At 45.5% G+C, this 16,566-nt stretch overlaps 1 protein-coding gene across 1 annotated transcript in view; it reads right to left on the bottom strand.

The window, feature by feature from the left end:
- CHRDL1 (chordin like 1) overlaps positions 1–16,566 on the bottom strand; it is a 35,613-nt gene that overhangs the window by 2,954 nt on the left and 16,093 nt on the right. Inside the window, exons 5-11 of the mRNA XM_072981072.2 lie at positions 14,529–14,674; positions 13,753–13,846; positions 13,400–13,467; positions 9,736–9,901; positions 3,751–3,945; positions 3,284–3,451; positions 1,960–2,049 (exon numbers count right to left, since the gene is read on the bottom strand). Of these exons, the coding sequence (XP_072837173.2) occupies positions 1,960–2,049; positions 3,284–3,451; positions 3,751–3,945; positions 9,736–9,901; positions 13,400–13,467; positions 13,753–13,846; positions 14,529–14,674 (927 nt within the window). The remainder of the gene's footprint in view (positions 1–1,959; positions 2,050–3,283; positions 3,452–3,750; positions 3,946–9,735; positions 9,902–13,399; positions 13,468–13,752; positions 13,847–14,528; positions 14,675–16,566) is intronic.

Raw genomic sequence — 16,566 nt, 5'->3', positions numbered from 1 at the left:
GCAAGTCCAACTCCTGTGAAATATTGGTTCCGAACCAAATGGGTAGGACTAAAAAAGAGCACGGCTCTGAGTAAAAGATTCGAATTAGAGAGAGCAGGAGAACTGAAAAAGCCGGAGCTGCCATTGTCACATGGGACTGCTATGGCCCTTGCCAACTTGGTCTAGGGTTTTGAAGACTCTGCATGAGCTGATTCCTCCGTGTTATGGACACCCAACCTGAGTGAGAAAAATTGCGTGGACTTTTGTCTGAGTTTGAATTTAAAAGGACACTTGCACTTTGCAGTTCTACAAGCAACTTCCGTGTTGGTGCTGTTTCCAAGAACATGGGTGCAGTAATGGTAGCATTGTGTTGTTGTTACAATTGCTCATGCTGTTTGTTACAAGACTGTGAATAAGAACGTCCTTGTTTTGTGAAATCGTTTTTGCAATGTCTCTCAATAGACATCTAAGTAAACAACTAGCCCCATAGAACTTTCGCAAGCACGCCTGTAACGGCTGTCTTAAGTTTTAGGTTCTTTGGGAGAATTCCTAATATACAGAAATGTCAGAATTGGCCTGAAACAGGCCGATGAAACTCTTAGGCGCCTTCTCTGTTGTGCTGCACAACATGGGAACAAGGCCTGCGTTCACAACAACAAGGAAGATGTGGGGAAAACCCTCATCTGCACACTCACATCAGTGGCCTGAACGTAGGAGAAAATCCTGACAAATTCTATGAAGCCAATAAAAAGTTCATTTTGCCACCAACAGACTAAATGTGGGTGCACTTCCTTCCCATTATCATAGCCATTCGGTAGAATCGGTTAAGATTCCTCCCACTTATATGGGTGCAGCCTTCTTAGCTTAGAATTTGAGAGCAAAAGCTCTTAGCAGCATCAGCACGGAACTGCAATGTAGCCCTGGCAGGTAATTGCTGATCCTATTACCCATTTAGCCCTAAGGGAACCTGTATCGCCCCCATTGCTACATCTCAGAGATTCCTAAAATTGGGAAGAGATGGGTTAGAATTCGAGATGTACATCTCATGTTGCAAGTGGACCATCTTCTCCTTACAATAAGGAGGGTGAGAAACAGCCACCGCTTACCAAGGTGCTCTTGGTAGCAGCTGCAGCGATCACAGCGATGTTTTGCACAAAATGCCTACATCCCCCCCGCAATTTGCACAAAACGAGAAGAATACAATGGGTTGTTCCCATCTTTCTTAGCCATCCTCCGTGGCTTGCTGAGAATGGTTAGGGAAGGGAAAGGAGGCTGGCTTTGCATAAATACGTTTCCCACCAATGATGGCAACCCGAACCATCACAAAAGCTCCTTGTGTTGCCCTCAGATGGAAACGAACCTTGCCATTTGTTGTCGATGTACGCCATGCAGTCAAGAGAGCCTAATCAGTAAGGATGAGCGACTGAGTTAATATTCTTCGGGTGGTTAGCTAAGATTCAGGCTGATACCCGCCGTGATTCCCCACTTCCTGTACCTTTTAGTTTGGATTCAGTCAACACACTTGTATACAACTCAAGAGGTTGTGGTGGATCAAGGGATAATTTTTGTGCTATAATGGTTCGGATAAACAGCCCCTTGACTCACACTAATGAAACGGAGATTACAAAACTTTTCTGAAGCTCTCGCCCTGCCGTTTTCTGTTTTTCTTTTGTCTCGCTGTGGCCAGACCACAGCGTGACATCAACGAGATCAGATGATTTGTTTAAACATTCTGGATCTTGACGGGCTTGTTTCACATTCCGGACTGATTGCATCCCCCCAATGTGTAAGAGCACATTTTAAGCCAACGAGGAAATTTAGGATGGAATCTCATGTACGCTGACCTGAGTCCAGGCATCACGGAAATCGGTGGGGATTTATTTTTGAGTGGGGGCATAAAAGGTTGGGCTGCGTGTCTCATTTCCCCCCCACCCCCTTTAAAGGTTTCGTGAAAAGTCACAATAAGATGGCCTGACTTACTCAGAGTGGTCCTTGTGATCTGCTTGAAGTGGGGCAGTTGTCTGAATTCACTCATGGAAATCGTCTCTGTATCAAACTGGCTCAAGATACCTTGATCAGAAGGGTTAGAAAAGCACATTAAGCTGGGGTATATTGTCTGGTTCTCAATTAATAATAATAATCGTGTGTCATCAAGTCAATTCCATTGACTCTTTTCTAGGTTTTCCAGGGAGAGAGTAAACTCAGAAGTGCATTACCCTTCCCTTCCTCTAGGGGCAACCTTGGGATGATGCAGCTGGCCCAAGGCTACCCAGGATGGCTCTTCTCCCAGGAGGCACAAGTAGGGAACTGAACTCCCAACCTCTGGCTCTATAGCCAGAGACCTAAACTACTGAGCTATCCTGCCAGCTTCTGGTTCTTAATACTATGCTTTAAAGATCTTGACTTAATGGGCAGTGTGTGGTCTTAGTAAAGGTAGGGCACCACTGTATACCAGCAACCACCTAGATGTTCAGCATGGAAGAATTATGTCCCTCCAGTGGAAAATGGGTTTGTTTGCTTGTTTGTTTTACTGTATGAGCTGATGGCTCATTGCTGTATTTGCTCACTAAGCAAAACTAAGGTTTTCCTGGCAAGTGTGTAAAACAATTTTACCTATTACTTTCTGCAGGTGGTTAGGAAAAAGGGTTACTCCTGTATTGTTTGAGGAGAAGTCATGTTAATCAATGTATACCCAGATAACAAAAGGACACATCTCAGAAACATTCAGCAAAAAGGGAAAGAACCTTTGTTAGCCACCCAGAGTGATGCTTAGGCACTAGATGGGCGGGATATAAATGTAATGAACGAACGAACGAACGAACGAACGAACAAACAAACAAACAAACAAACAAATAAATAAATAAATAAATAAATAAATAAAAGCATCACTCCTTTCATATCTACATCTTGCCTCTCTGGTTGTTAAAGGAAGCAAAACATTATTTTTATTTCGCATTTGATGTCAGGGGAGATACTAACTACAAGCCTGAGAAATTTAGGAAGGTTCATAGAATCATAAAATGATGGAATTGAAAGGGCCTGTAAGGTCATCAAGTCCAACCTTCTGCTCAATGCAGAAATCCGTCAAAGTATATTTCTTTCTTTCCTTCCTTCCCAACATGGTGTCCTTCAGATGCTTTGGATTACAATTCCCATGAACCACAGAGAACAGCGGTTGATGATACTTGTAGTCCGAAAGATTTTGAAAATACTAGACTAGAAGGACTGCCTTAGATTTTACTATGTTTGGAGTAACAGAATTTCACAGCTTCAGAATCATGGGAGGATCTAATGCTCTGCTTACCTTTCCGGATGGTCCACACATGGATTTCCACTTGAGGTGGCTCATCTCTCACCACGGCTATTTTTCGGACAATTTCTTCAACTTGTGTGAGGACAGCTTCATAGACTGGAAGTGTCTCTTCACCACAGAAGTATTCTTTACTGTCCTGTTCTTCATCTTCATCTTCTTCTGCAGGCAAAACAAGTGATGCATCCACCTTTTATTTATTTATTACACCTTAACCCAATATTTTCTCCAAGGATTCCATGAGAAAACACACATTCCCCCTGCCTTTTATTTTTCAACAAATTAGTGTGGTGGGTTAGACCGAGAGTCAACCAGGTCAAGAGACATGCATATATCCTGTTACTAGGACATTTTCCCTACAGATCCGTATTCCTTCAAAGCACCATGCCCAGATAGACAGACTTGCAGATGAAGCCTATGGAGACCAATCACACACACAGTATTTGCATCGCCATCCATACCTGGGCAGACTTTACAGCATTTCCCTTCAATTTTCTTTGGCTGCCGGCAAGGATATTGCTCGGGGCAAGTGATCTTCTTACACTCTTGCTTGGTGACGTTGCAGGTACACAACACACACTCCACAATTCCGTACGACCGGAGGTTAGGATGCCAGGATTCCCCATGGGAGTAGGTTTTGCCATTGGAAACACACACTGCAGTGGATGAGAGAGAAGCAAACAAATGCATCAAAGTAAGTTTTAAAAAAGAAGAGCAAAGAGAGAGATCAAAGATGATGAAGGCAACGAAGAGGATGAAAGGGGCAAAGAGGAGGAGGGTGGAAATGAATACTATACGGCCCAATGGGAGCGAAAAATCCCACTAAAAATTTCAATCTGAATGCCTTTGGAGCTCTTGAAGGTTCTGAAAGCAAATCCCAACATCGGTTCATAACCTTGGACAGCTCCTCTAAACTTTGGACTAATAGCCAGAGAGGATTTACCACACCTGTGGAAATTAGGGCCACCCCCTTTTCACATTAACTGGCACTTACAGCCTCAATCACTCACTCTGAGACATTAGTAGGCGAAATAATAAAAGGCTTAATTTACTTACCATTGAAAGAGGGATCAGCAAACCGACAAACACGACTGATTTTCAGCAACAGACCCCAACACTTCCTAGCCTTTTCCTCTCACCTGTCCCCACCACCGGCTGGCTCAGAAGCACTTTTTGCCCCAGCCTGCACCTGTCCTGCCTCTGTGGCACCACAGCAGCCCTCTCTAAGATACCCCAAAGGGCTCATCCCCTTTGGTCTCAGGTTTTGAGGCTGTAATCTCAGAGAGATGTTGACCTGGACATTTATTGTTATCTGGAGAAATTAGTTCCTTCTCCAACCTCTCTGACGAATTCTGTTGAGCTTAGAAGGAACGGGGCGCCTGAAGGAAGGGGGCAGAAGACAACGTTTTCCTTGATGATCCAAATTCCAAGCATTGGAAAGCTACATGTAGGGTAAAATAGCTGGGACCCAGGATGCCAAAATAGAGAAGGCACACAAATTTGATGCTGGAAGGATGCACATCCACTTGTTAAGAAACCAATTAGATCAATTAAAGAGTAAACCATATAGTCCAGAGATCTGAGCCCATTGTGGCATGTCCTGCACTCTTGATCATCCCCGAATATAGGACAAGCGACAATGAGCTTTAGTTACAGGAAGCTAGATTTCGGCTGAATATCAGGAGAAACTTCCTAACTGTTAGAGAGGTACGACAATGGAACCAACGACTTTGGAAAGTGGCGAGTGCTCCAACTCAAGGCATTCAAGAGAAATTTAGACAAAATTTAGAAATCAAATCCTTTGACTGGGATTCCTGCCTTGAGCAGCCGGTTGGACTCGATGGCCTTATAGGTCCTTTTCAGCTCCATTATTCTATGATTCTATGATGTGTTGATACAATGCATGCTTCACAGCACAGTACATGTCTATGTTCGACATCTATTGGCTTCTTAGGCATGTCTACTTAGAAGTAAGCTACAATGATTTCAATGGGATGTGTTTTGCTCCCTTCGTGCATTTTGTTTTTTAATTTAAAAAGAAATAACTTTGGCCCCAGGACGTCCCCACTCATTGGAAGCCGACAGCCCAGCCTCGCACAATGAGGGATGGGAAATCTACCAGCCAAATCTGAGAAACAAATTTGAGCTGGCTGCTGTCCAAACGTGCCTTTCAAGCTTCTCTAAACATCTGCAATGAACTTCATGGTTGTCGATCCGGAATTCCAAGAATTCCGGATTGTGTAGATTGGCGCCAAATGAATGAAAAAGCCAGGGCTTCGAAACGGCCCTCCCGCTCAATGGGATGACACGTCCCTCCTTCTCTTAGGTGAAGCAGTTGAGTTGGCTGCTCCTCGTCTTTAGTTTTCATTAGAAATCAGACCCGTTTGCAGGGAGGGCAGGAATCAATAGGCGAAACCAACTGATTGCTTTCTGCAATTCCCCTACACATGGCGATAATTAGAATTAGAATTAATAAGCATTGCATGCCATTAAGTCAAATCCAAATTACGGTGGCCCTCTCCTAGGTTCCCTAAGTGAAGAACACACAGAAGTGGCATACCCTTCCCTTCTTCTGGGGTTGGCCTGGGATTGTGCAGCTTGCCCAGGGATACACAGGCTGGCTCTTCTCCCAGGATGAATCAAACTCTCAACCTGTGACTCTGCAGCCATGTGCTCCAGCCAGCATGCTCACTGCTCTACGTTCCTCTGGATCTCTCCTCTTTTGCACCCGGACTCCCTTAGCTACTGGCCACGCTGTTGGGAGTTGCTGGAGCTCTGATCATTGCAAACACATAATATCTGTAAGTTGTGGTCTGAGCCAACTAGACACATGCAACGACAGCAGCAAATTGAAAAAAGACAACACATGGGTGAGGCAGGTAGCTTAAAAAAAAGCCTGCCACTCTACTCCTGTTGAATAATAATAGCCAGCTCTGACATGTGGTGTCAAATCGGGGGGTGGGGGGAGAGAAAAGAGGGGTGTTTGCTAAGCCTATCGTCCCCTGCTAGAAATATGGGGCATCTCAATAGCATGCCCCCTTTTTAACTGCATTTACAGAAGGCCCATAGAAATTAAAATCTGTTCCCTGGAGACTCTGAAGTTACCTTTCCAGTTCATTGATTACACTCACACTAATTGAATTTAACCCAAGAGAAGGAGAAAACCGTCTTCTTGGCCTTCTGGTTTCCATCCAGGGGAAATGGAGGTTGGGGTGGGGTGGGGGTGGGACGGGAATCTCTCAGGCATTGTGAGAAGCTGCCACCTCCGAGGTCCTCAAGCCGCCTCTGAGGTGGTGCCGCTGTGCCTAAGCAATGTGCTATTCATTTGGCGGCTTTTATGTACCGAAGCAAATCAGTTAGAAACCGCTTTGATGGTATCTGGGTGTGTGAATTGGGGGGGTTGGAGACGTGGCAGCGGGGAGAGGGTTTCCTCCCCCCTTTTACTTTTCGGTTTGAGATCCAACATGAAACATCAGCCTGAACCGAATGTTATTTCATGATTGTTCAGGTGGATAATAAAGACTCTGTAGCCAACATTCCTCCGGTGAATTAATACCGTAAAAGATCGGTTGGACATAAATCAAAGGCTTTTAACATGTCACAGGCTACTTTTCGAGAGCCCGTGGACTGTTGGTTTTTGGGAGAACGGTTTTCTTGACATTCAAATCTCTCTCTTTTAGGTCCCCTTTCAGGTTGCACCCTGCCAACCTTGAAGGCTAGTTCATGCCACCACTCGCCCAAAATCCTGTGCCCGGGTTGGGATGAGCGGCACCGGGGACCCTCCTTTATAGTTTTTGGTGCACTGTGGAGGTTTTCAGAGCAGCCGCTTGCACCGAGAGGGGTAATTGTGGTGTCTACATCTAGAGCCCCGGGGTCTCGGGACCCCCACCAGAGACGGGGGGTGATGATCGGGGGAGCACAGAGTGGGGCACAAGCCTCTTGTAACATCAGCCAGCTTTTGCCCCTTGAAAATGGTGGACTGACTGCATAAATGAAACCGCAGGTGTAGAAATAAGGAGCAGAACTATTAAGGATCAGGGCAAAAATGTGGAAACTGAGGCCGTCTTCCTTTGGGCACCTCACGAGAAGACAGGAATCTCTGGAGAAGACCATCCTGGCAGGAAAGGTGGAAGGCAGCAGGGAAAGAGGAAGACCCAATACGAGACGGACACAGACTCTCTAAAGGAAGCCACAGCCTTGCGTTTGCAAGAGCTGAGAAGGGCAGTGGAGGACAGGGCATTATGGAGATGGCTCAGTCATGGGGTCGCCATATGTCGGAGGCAACCTGATGGCATATAACAACAACAAGGAATGCAGAGATGCTGAATTAACAGTTTTGCACCAGAAGGTGTACCAGAGAAGTAAGGGATTTCACATACATAAGAAAAACTGACAAAGGCAGATAACCAGCCTACCCTTGAGAACCTCCTTTAAAAAACAACAACACCCAAACATTCAACCTTTTTCTTTTTTTGGCCTGCAACTTCTGTGGATCTCAGTTCTCCCTGATTTTGATGATTCCCCCCTCCCGCCCTCTTAGTAGCAAGCCAAAAGGTGTGTGACTTGGGCAGGTTCCATACAGAAGGATTTGGCAAATCAAAACTTTAAACAATTGCCAGGCAATGAAGTCAGCGCAATGGACTCAAGATACGCAAGGAAAGGAAAATGTATTTTTAAAAGCCAGCATCTCCGTGTTGGAGAGAGGAGGGCAATCTAGGGTCAAGGTTAAAGGCAGTATCTTTGGGAGGGGTCCCAGAAACTCAGTCTTGTTATCTCCTCTTGTGCTGATGCCAAGCTCTCTCTCTCTTTCACAACAATTTCAAATAGCATTCGATAAGGAGATGGGTGTTTGGTCAACAGAAGGTTGGGATCCGTCCCACTGCGGCTCCTGGCTAGTTCCCTTCCAGCCATGAAGGATCCATCATCTGACTACTCTTCCCAACCTTGAGTAGAGTCTCAGATGTTCTTGGACTACAGTTCCCAGAAATCCTGGCCAGTGCAGTGAGTGGTGAAGGCTTCTGGGAGTTTTCGTCCAAGAACACCTGGGAGACCCAAGGTTGGGAACCACGGCCTTCTGAGCTGTCATGAGTCAGATGGGGGAAGACAATGATCCGACATATCACTGCCAATCAGAAATCAGAGCGAACAGTAGAGATTCCGAAGTAAACTGTTCTCCTTGACCACATCTAGGACTTAGCTGAGATCTGCAAGGGCTGGTCGAGAGTGTGTCACTTCTCTACCTCTTCCCCATGCCAGGAAGTAGGCAACGTAGCATGGCTGAGTTCCAAGCCAAAGCACTGGAGAGAGAGGTTCCAACTGGTTCTTCAGCCAGAGACCTCACGAGAAGGTGGGCAATATGGCCATATACCTCAACGTCTGTTGGAACAGAGTCCCAGTGCATGCAGTACAGGAATCTAAACCTGGAATGGCGAGGGTGGAAAGTCAAGGCGGATGAATCTGTCTGCTTCTTTCTCTCTTTTCACAATCTATATGTAGATGGCTATTCCTAGGCTCCCTTACCTCCTCTTTCTTCTTTTAAGACCACTGCCTGTTTGTTCTCCTCTTACTAGAGATAGACAGCTAGCAAACGGCCTCTTGATAATGGCAACAAGGAGATCTGAATGCATGGAAGTTTTAAGTATCCTGTTCTGTCCATTAAAGGATTGTGTAACACTATAATTTTTTTCTCTCCCTCTACCCCTTAACAATGCTGTTTGGAGCGGCTCTGGCTCAATAGCCACAAGAACAACCTAGCTGGTGCTGTTCTCTACCAGGACATATACCAAATAATCCGAACAACATCATCCACCTCGCAGAGGGAACTGGGCAGTCCAGCTGTCCATGGTTCCCTGCTTTGCTCTGCTGCAGTGATATTTCAAAGACAATACTCCAGTGTCTGGGAAAGCATATGTGTTGGTGATCTCAGAGGGTCAGGAGGTGACCTTTGATGTCCATCTCAATGCCAGCCTTCTCCTTCCCTGGAAAAGTACTAGACAGCATGCACACTTGTTTCTTGAACATTGGGTTCCGCAGATTTCATCTTTCTCCCACTTGACACCTCCTACATATTTCAAACTACAACTCCCACGAGGACCAACCAGTAGGGCCACATGTCTTGGATGATGGAAATAATAATCTAAAGCTTCTGGAGAGCACCATGTTGGTGGCATCTGGCATGCAAAGCCCCCTGGATGAAACCACAGATTTGTGGTCTTCTGAGATGCGTATGAGCAAAGCTTAGAAAAGTTACGTTTTGGAGCAGAACTCCCAGACACGCTTGCACCTCCCTCCCTCCAGCCAGCACAATCCTTGGAGAATTCTAGGCCTGATATTTTAAAGAAGCATTGAGCCTCCGTGTGCCAGTTTTACCGCATTCTCCTATTTGAAAACCCTCCAGGAAGCTGTCCCCTAACCAGAAGAAGGTAACTCTGAAAGCGATGCTCTACCTCGTCCGTGCTTATGCTTGTTGTTCAGGACGATCTGGACGATGGTCCCAGAGGCCTGTTGCATGTCCGGTAGGGCTCCTCTGTTACTTCTGCCTCCAGCAAATCGTGGGATGTTGGCTATTTGTCTGGGCGGTGGCTCATAATGGGAGCGATGGGGAGAGTGCCTCTGTAGGAAAAAGAGATGGAACGACATTAAGATTGAACAAGAGAGAGAACGAGAGAGGGAGAGAATAAGAACGAGAGGTTGCCAGAAGACCCAAGGTGGTTAAGAAGGTGTTCCTCTGACTTTTGTTTCTAGACCTTGGGTAACACAGGTATTCTTGGACTGCAACTCCCAGAAATCCTAGCCAGCACATCTAGGGTGAAGGCTTCTGGGAGTTCTAGTCCAAGAACATCTGGGGAACCAAGGTTAGGAGCCATTGTTCTAGATCGCTGCTTCCCAACCTTGGGTGCCCATCTTAGATGACAACTCCGAGAAATCCTGGCCGGCACAGCTAGTGGTGAAGGCTTCTGGGAGTGTTAGTTGAAGAACACCTTGGGGACCCAAGGTTGGCCACCACTCTTCTAGAGCCTGTCAGGAACATCTTCTGGAAGGAGAGGCACCACACGGGTTCTTGCGATTGTTGGGGCAAAGGCTTAGGCTTAGTTGGGCAAATGTCCACTTTCTTAGATACAAGCAAGTCAAGGAAGCCGACGGTCAGCTGCGTGGAGAGGTAAACATAAGCTGACAAAGAGCAGAACAAGATTCAGTTGAACATTCTCACTTAGCTATTTATAGAACAGTATGGCCCTTTGTCCCCCTCTTGTTGATCCACTGCAGGGACGGGCTTGTCCTCCAGCCCACTGACCATCCAGTCAGTTATCCTCTGAAGAGATCAAAGAAGGAAGATCAGTGAACTTGAAGTTGCCGACCCACAGTTACTGTCTGGTCAGCAGATCTGGTAAACACATAGGTCGCCCCCCTTACACTTGCTAAGACACATTGTAATTATATTTCAATTATAAAAAAATGATTCCTAATTTTCCATCCACTCATTCAAATTAGGGGTTTTATGCAGGCCAGTGCCCTCTTTTGCTCTCCCTCTTGGTGGTGGGTGGGTGGCCACTCTATTTGCATGGGTGCTTTTTTAATGAAATCCCCGCCCTCAAGCTGGGCTGCCTCCATGATTCTGAGTTCCTCTTTGGTGAAGTGTCATTTGACACCCTAGTAGGGCTTGTGGGAGCCCCTGTCCTCTGCTTCCCCTTAGAGGGGCAGGGGAAAGAAGCAATTTATATATGTATTATGAGTGCTGATGCGCTATAGCACTTAGAAACAGCGCTGATGCGCTATGGCACTTAGAAACAGTGCTGATGCGCTATAGCAGTTAGCTACTCATGGTGGCTGTCGATTACACAGTAATGGACCACATGATGATTACCACACTGCCATGGTGGTGGCAATTCCACGTCCTTGTGATAAAGCAAAGGGATTAAGGCACTTTCCAGAGCATTACTGGGTGGGAGGGAGAAATGGCAGCTGCCCTGAACCAGTGCTGATGCGCTAAAACACATTCTAACGCAGGCATCAGCCATGGGAGCTGCTGGGGAGGAGTGTGTGAGGTCTTAGAAGGTCTTAGATAGCCTAAGAGACTAATGCTTGCCATGCTATCACATCTGGGATCTGTAAAGATTTCTGCCCTCTCTCAGATTAGCTAGTGATTTTGGTTTCCTTTCCTTGCAGAGTTAAAAATACTTAAGCCCACTGATTCCAATGTGCTTATTATGCACAGTGAAGTCTGTTCTGGATTATAGCCATTGTTTTAAGGAACGGAAAAAAACCACACACAAACACACACGGACGGGCACACACACACACGCACACGCTTATCGGCCATTGTTTGCTTTTGTTATGTTCTGCTCCTAAGATTTCAAAACACACAGCTTTCTGTTCAAACAATCAGTTATGCTGGGCTGAAAATCCAACCGTTTGGTTTCAGAAAGCAGATACCAAAAATCTTTGCAGACGCAGGTCTAATTCCCAGGGAGACCTTTTGCAGCTCAATTGGCCTCCCAAGACGACCTCTCCTTCAGTGGCTGGCTGTGAATCCCTCAAAACCAGAGAAAGTTACTTTTTGAAGGTTACTTCCTAAAAGTAATGGGCTACTGTTCCAGCACCAGTGCTTCCCAAAATGGTTAGTTACGTACAGATTCCTTTTTTAAAAAAAGTCAATTCTTGCAATTTTATTTTCATTATTCCAAACTAATCATAATCATCATCTTGTGCCCTCAAGTCAGTTCTGATTTATGCTGAACCTTTTTCAGAGTTTTCTAGGTAAGGAACACTCAGAAGTGCTTTACCCTTCCCTTCCTCTAGGGGTAGCCTTGGGACTGTGCAGCTGGCCCAAGGCTACCCAGGCTGACTTTACTTAATAATATTGACCTTATTTTTTTCCTTGTTGGCTTCCCCTAAGCACCTTCTTGGTCCCCATGGAAAGCATGATATGGGGTTACAAAGGCTTTTGGCTTGATTTTAGTAATGCCTTTCCCCACCCTTATGGGTTGCAATAACAATAGTATTGGCATGCTGTCAAGTCAATTCTGACTAATGGTGACTTTCTGCAGGTTTTCCTAGGTAGAGAATGCCCAGAAGTGCCTTCCCATTCCCTTCCTCTAGGGGTGCTCTGGGACAGAGCAGCTTGCCCAAGGTTGCACAGGCTGGCTTTTTCCCCAGGATGCGCACTGGGGAATCAAACCCCAATCTCTGGCTCCACAGCCAGATGCCTCAACCACAGAACTATCCAGCCATCATGTGTTATTACACTCCAGCCCAAATTGGTTCTCCCAAACTTTTGCTGATTCATTGGTCCCCAAAAAAACTGGATATGAATCTTGTCATTTTTGGCAGCTCAGTATATTCCAACCACAGAAATAAGCAATCATCTGTGTTTTCTTTGCCAGTAATTTTTTTTTCTTAAACAAAGGATTTCTTCCCTCGGTCCCTGAGAGAAAAAAAAATGCAAACTATATTCTCACCATTGTTTTCATTTCAACTATCCATCAGTTGGAAAAAGGAGGAGCTAGGGGCCAAAAGGATTTAGTGAAATTAAAGACGAAAAGAGAATAAGCTGCCAAGAATCAGAATCCTTCCCCAGTTTCAAGTCAATAACCTTGGAAATGGTGCCCAGTGTGTTGTAGTGGGCTGAGCCATGGACTAGGGTTCAGGAGACCTTGGAAATATACTGGGGTAATTCAGTACATAAAACCTCTCCTTTGACCTCTCTCTTACCTTGAAAGACCTATTAGAGTCGCTATAAGCTGATTCCAACCTACCAGCACAGAACACACAACAACAACAACAACAACAACAACAACAACAACAACAACAACAACAACAACAACAACAACAACAACAACAACAACAAACCTTGGAAACACACAACTTTAGTTCCTAATTAACGGAGCCAAAGTTACTCCTTAAATAAGTAGGGTGGTCCGAAATCAAAGATTAACCGTCTGCTGCTATGTCAGCGTCTACCCGCAATGCTTGTTTTGGAATAGAGTGGGTCCAGAATGAAAGACTCAGTCCTTACTTCCTGCTTTTTCTATTCTGTTCTTTTCGTTTTCTTTGGAGGGGGGGGCTTGGGTATGCTCACAACTCAGTCCGAAGGCTCTCTGCCTCACTTACAGCTTCTCTGTTGGCTGGTTGCCGGAAAATGTCTCCATCCGCGTGGTCCCACAAGGACTCTCCGTCTCCTAGTAGATAAGAAATCACAGGGTCAAGAGCTAGGGAAGACACTCAGGGTTCAGCAAGTGGCAAGTAAGCAGCCTGACCACTAGGTGGGTGGGGTAAAAAAAAACCCTAAACAAATAAATAATGGCGTTGTTGAATTCAGCATCAGAACCATTATCAGAACCAAGAAAGCAACAGCACCCACAACGATCAATTGGCATGTCATGCTGAGTTGTAGAGTCTTCAGACAAAGACGGAAGAGATATGGGTGGAATGGAAGGAATGCAATTGTTAATCTGTTCCTTTACCTCGGCAAGCTGGGCAACAGGATTCGGGCATAGACACAGGCGAGGAGCAGCTTAATTTGGGACATGTCTTCAACCCGCAGTAGACGTTTCCTTCCTGCCATTAAGAAATTAAAAAAAAACACCGAACAAGTGCTTAGTGCATGAGACAGACATATCCATCCATTTAGCACAGGGTTGCCATGACAGCTCACCATCCAGAATATTCCTTATGACACATTCTTTAACTGCAAGGTAGTTTAAAATTATGAGCTGCCATTGATATTTAAGAGCAACCTCTAATCCTGATAATATCCATCCATTGTAGAGATGGACCTGCTTTCTTATGCAATGGTCCTCAAAATCTTGACTTTGATGAAAGACCAGAGGTGAGAAAAGCCACTTTTCCAAATTCCAACTCCTAGAAGCCAAGTTTTGTCACTGTTAACAGAAGTGTTGGCTAGGAGATTCTGGTTGCTGGAGTCTGAAAAAGGGATCCCCACTCCCATCTCTTGGTAATCTCTGAAATCTCGGTTGGGTTGACTAAGACATGAAGATCTATTGTCTCCTGGGGTGATCAAGGGGGAAATATGGCACGTGACTTTGGAAGCAGGCAAAGAAAAGGGCTTCTGCCATTAAAGCTCCTGAGTCTTATCTCTAAGAAGGACCAGGAGGCTTGTCTCGAAGGAGTGACCATTAGATCTGAACCCTTCTGCTCTTCTACCTGACCCAGAACACCTCACTCTGCTTAATGGCAGGGCCGGCCCTGCACCAGACTTTAGAGCAGTCCTGTTACTTACCGAACAACTGCACTGGGCACACTGGTTGGCTTGTTTGTTTTGGAAGAGTCCCTCTGCCACAAACATCTCCCCATGCTGGTAGGTGGTACCATTAAATTCGCAGGACTTCCCAGTGATCTTACTGCCCACTGAGAAAAGCGAGTCATCTAGAAAAGAACAGGGAGAGAAAGTCATCAGAAAACCAACACTCCCAGTACGCTCTGCAAACGCATCTTTACTGGTACTTTGCTAGTACAGTGGTGCCTCGCTTGACGAGGATAATTCGTTCCATTGAAATTGCTGTTAAGCGAAATTCTCGTCAAGCGAAATGAAAAAGCCCATTGAAATGCATTGAAAACCGGTTCAATGCATTCCAATGGGCTAAATACCTCAGCGTCCAGCGAAGATCCTCCATGGGGCGGCCATTTTCGGTGCCTGTAAAGCGAGGAATCCATCCTAAAGCACAGCGGGGAGCCATTTTGCACAGCGGGCGGCCATTTTAGAGCCGCTGATCAGCTGTTTTAGAATCATCGTCTAGTGAAAAATCGGTTCCCGAAGCAGGGAACCGATCATCGTCAAGCGAAATTTCCTTATCTAAACATCATTTTGCGATCGCTATTGTGATTGCAAAAACCTCATCGTAAAGCGGAGGTAACGTTTAACAAGGTAATCGTTAAGCGAGGCACCACTGTAATGTGGAGTACTGTAATAGTTCTCCCTCTTCCCAAAAAATGTGTATATTTCATTCTCCATGTTCATTCAACATGGAGAAAACACTGGTTGAGTTGTTCCGGCTTTTACAATGTAGAAACCGCCACTGGAAGAACTCTCAATCCGAGGCCAAAAGAGCCAGGCTGATTCACACCAGCCATTGCGTCCTGTGGTCGTTGAAAAATACTTTGAATCCACAAATTGCAGAGCAAATTCCAGAATTTGTCAATGTATTCGCTGTTTGTGAAAGGGGGACACAGGGCCATTCTACTCTCATTCTTTCTCCTTGCTTGTCACATTGGGTAGAACTGATGGAAGCATTAGTTGAACATCTTAGAGATTCATACTTGGCCAGCTTTTGCCCAATTGAGAGTCAATGTTTCTAGATCTCAGTATAGCATGCTTTGGGAATGCATGCTGGATTGCTCTCCAGACCAGGAACACTACAGGCTTCCTTTGAAACCAGTTGTATTTTCATTCCCTCTCCCCTCCAAAATCTTCTGTGGGCATCCGCAACAAAGCATTGGTTTTCTGGAGCTCAAACCATTTTGAGGAGCATGGGATTTGTTGAAGGTTGGGCGCTAAATCCAAAAGAACCAGCCTTCCTTGATCTAGAAGATTCATGGGGAGCTAGAAGCCTTTCTTCCTTTCCTATCAGTGCCACCATATCATAGAGAAAAAAAATTATCAGGCTGCTGAGGAATGCAGGAGAGTGTTGCTTGTTTAGTTTCGTTCTGTGTGAAAGTTGTTGTTTTGTTCGTTAAGCTGGGCACTCCACCAAGGGAGTAAGAGGCTTCAGATTATAAGTGCACGAGCTAAATGGTGACATTTAGAAGCCTGTCTTGTAAACCATCTATTTTGGCAGGCGGGGCGCCTTTTGGAAATCAGAGGAAAAGTAAATGTCAGGTCTACCAGGTTGCAGAAGATGTATAAAATCCAAAATGTTATCGTCTTGCACGCATGCGACCTGGAAAGCAATTTTTGATATTTATATGTTCTTCGGGCTTGTTTATTGCTACAGAGCCCGCGCCTCAAATATTAATGTATTCAGCATTTTGAGATTTCGTTCTGTCGCTGGCGTGGTTCCAGTTGGCAGAGGGGAAAGGGGCAGGTCAGATTACATCTTTAAATATAAATTCAGAGAACACTCAGCAGCAACTTTGGCATGTGGTCCCAACAGAGAGAGAGAGAGAGAGAGAGAGAGATCAAAGAGGACTTAAGGAGCACCTCTCCCAGATATTCGGAGATTAAAATAATCAGCAGGAGGAGAGCAGGGTGATGGGCTAGATCACTATGGTGCAAACATGAGGACCCATTGGGAGGTCAAGCAATTCACCAAGTTTTAAAG

Source organism: Pogona vitticeps, chromosome 11 (genome assembly GCF_051106095.1).
Source record: "Pogona vitticeps strain Pit_001003342236 chromosome 11, PviZW2.1, whole genome shotgun sequence".
NCBI classification, from domain to species: domain Eukaryota; kingdom Metazoa; phylum Chordata; class Lepidosauria; order Squamata; family Agamidae; genus Pogona; species Pogona vitticeps.
This window is presented reverse-complemented; position numbering and strand designations above follow the sequence as displayed.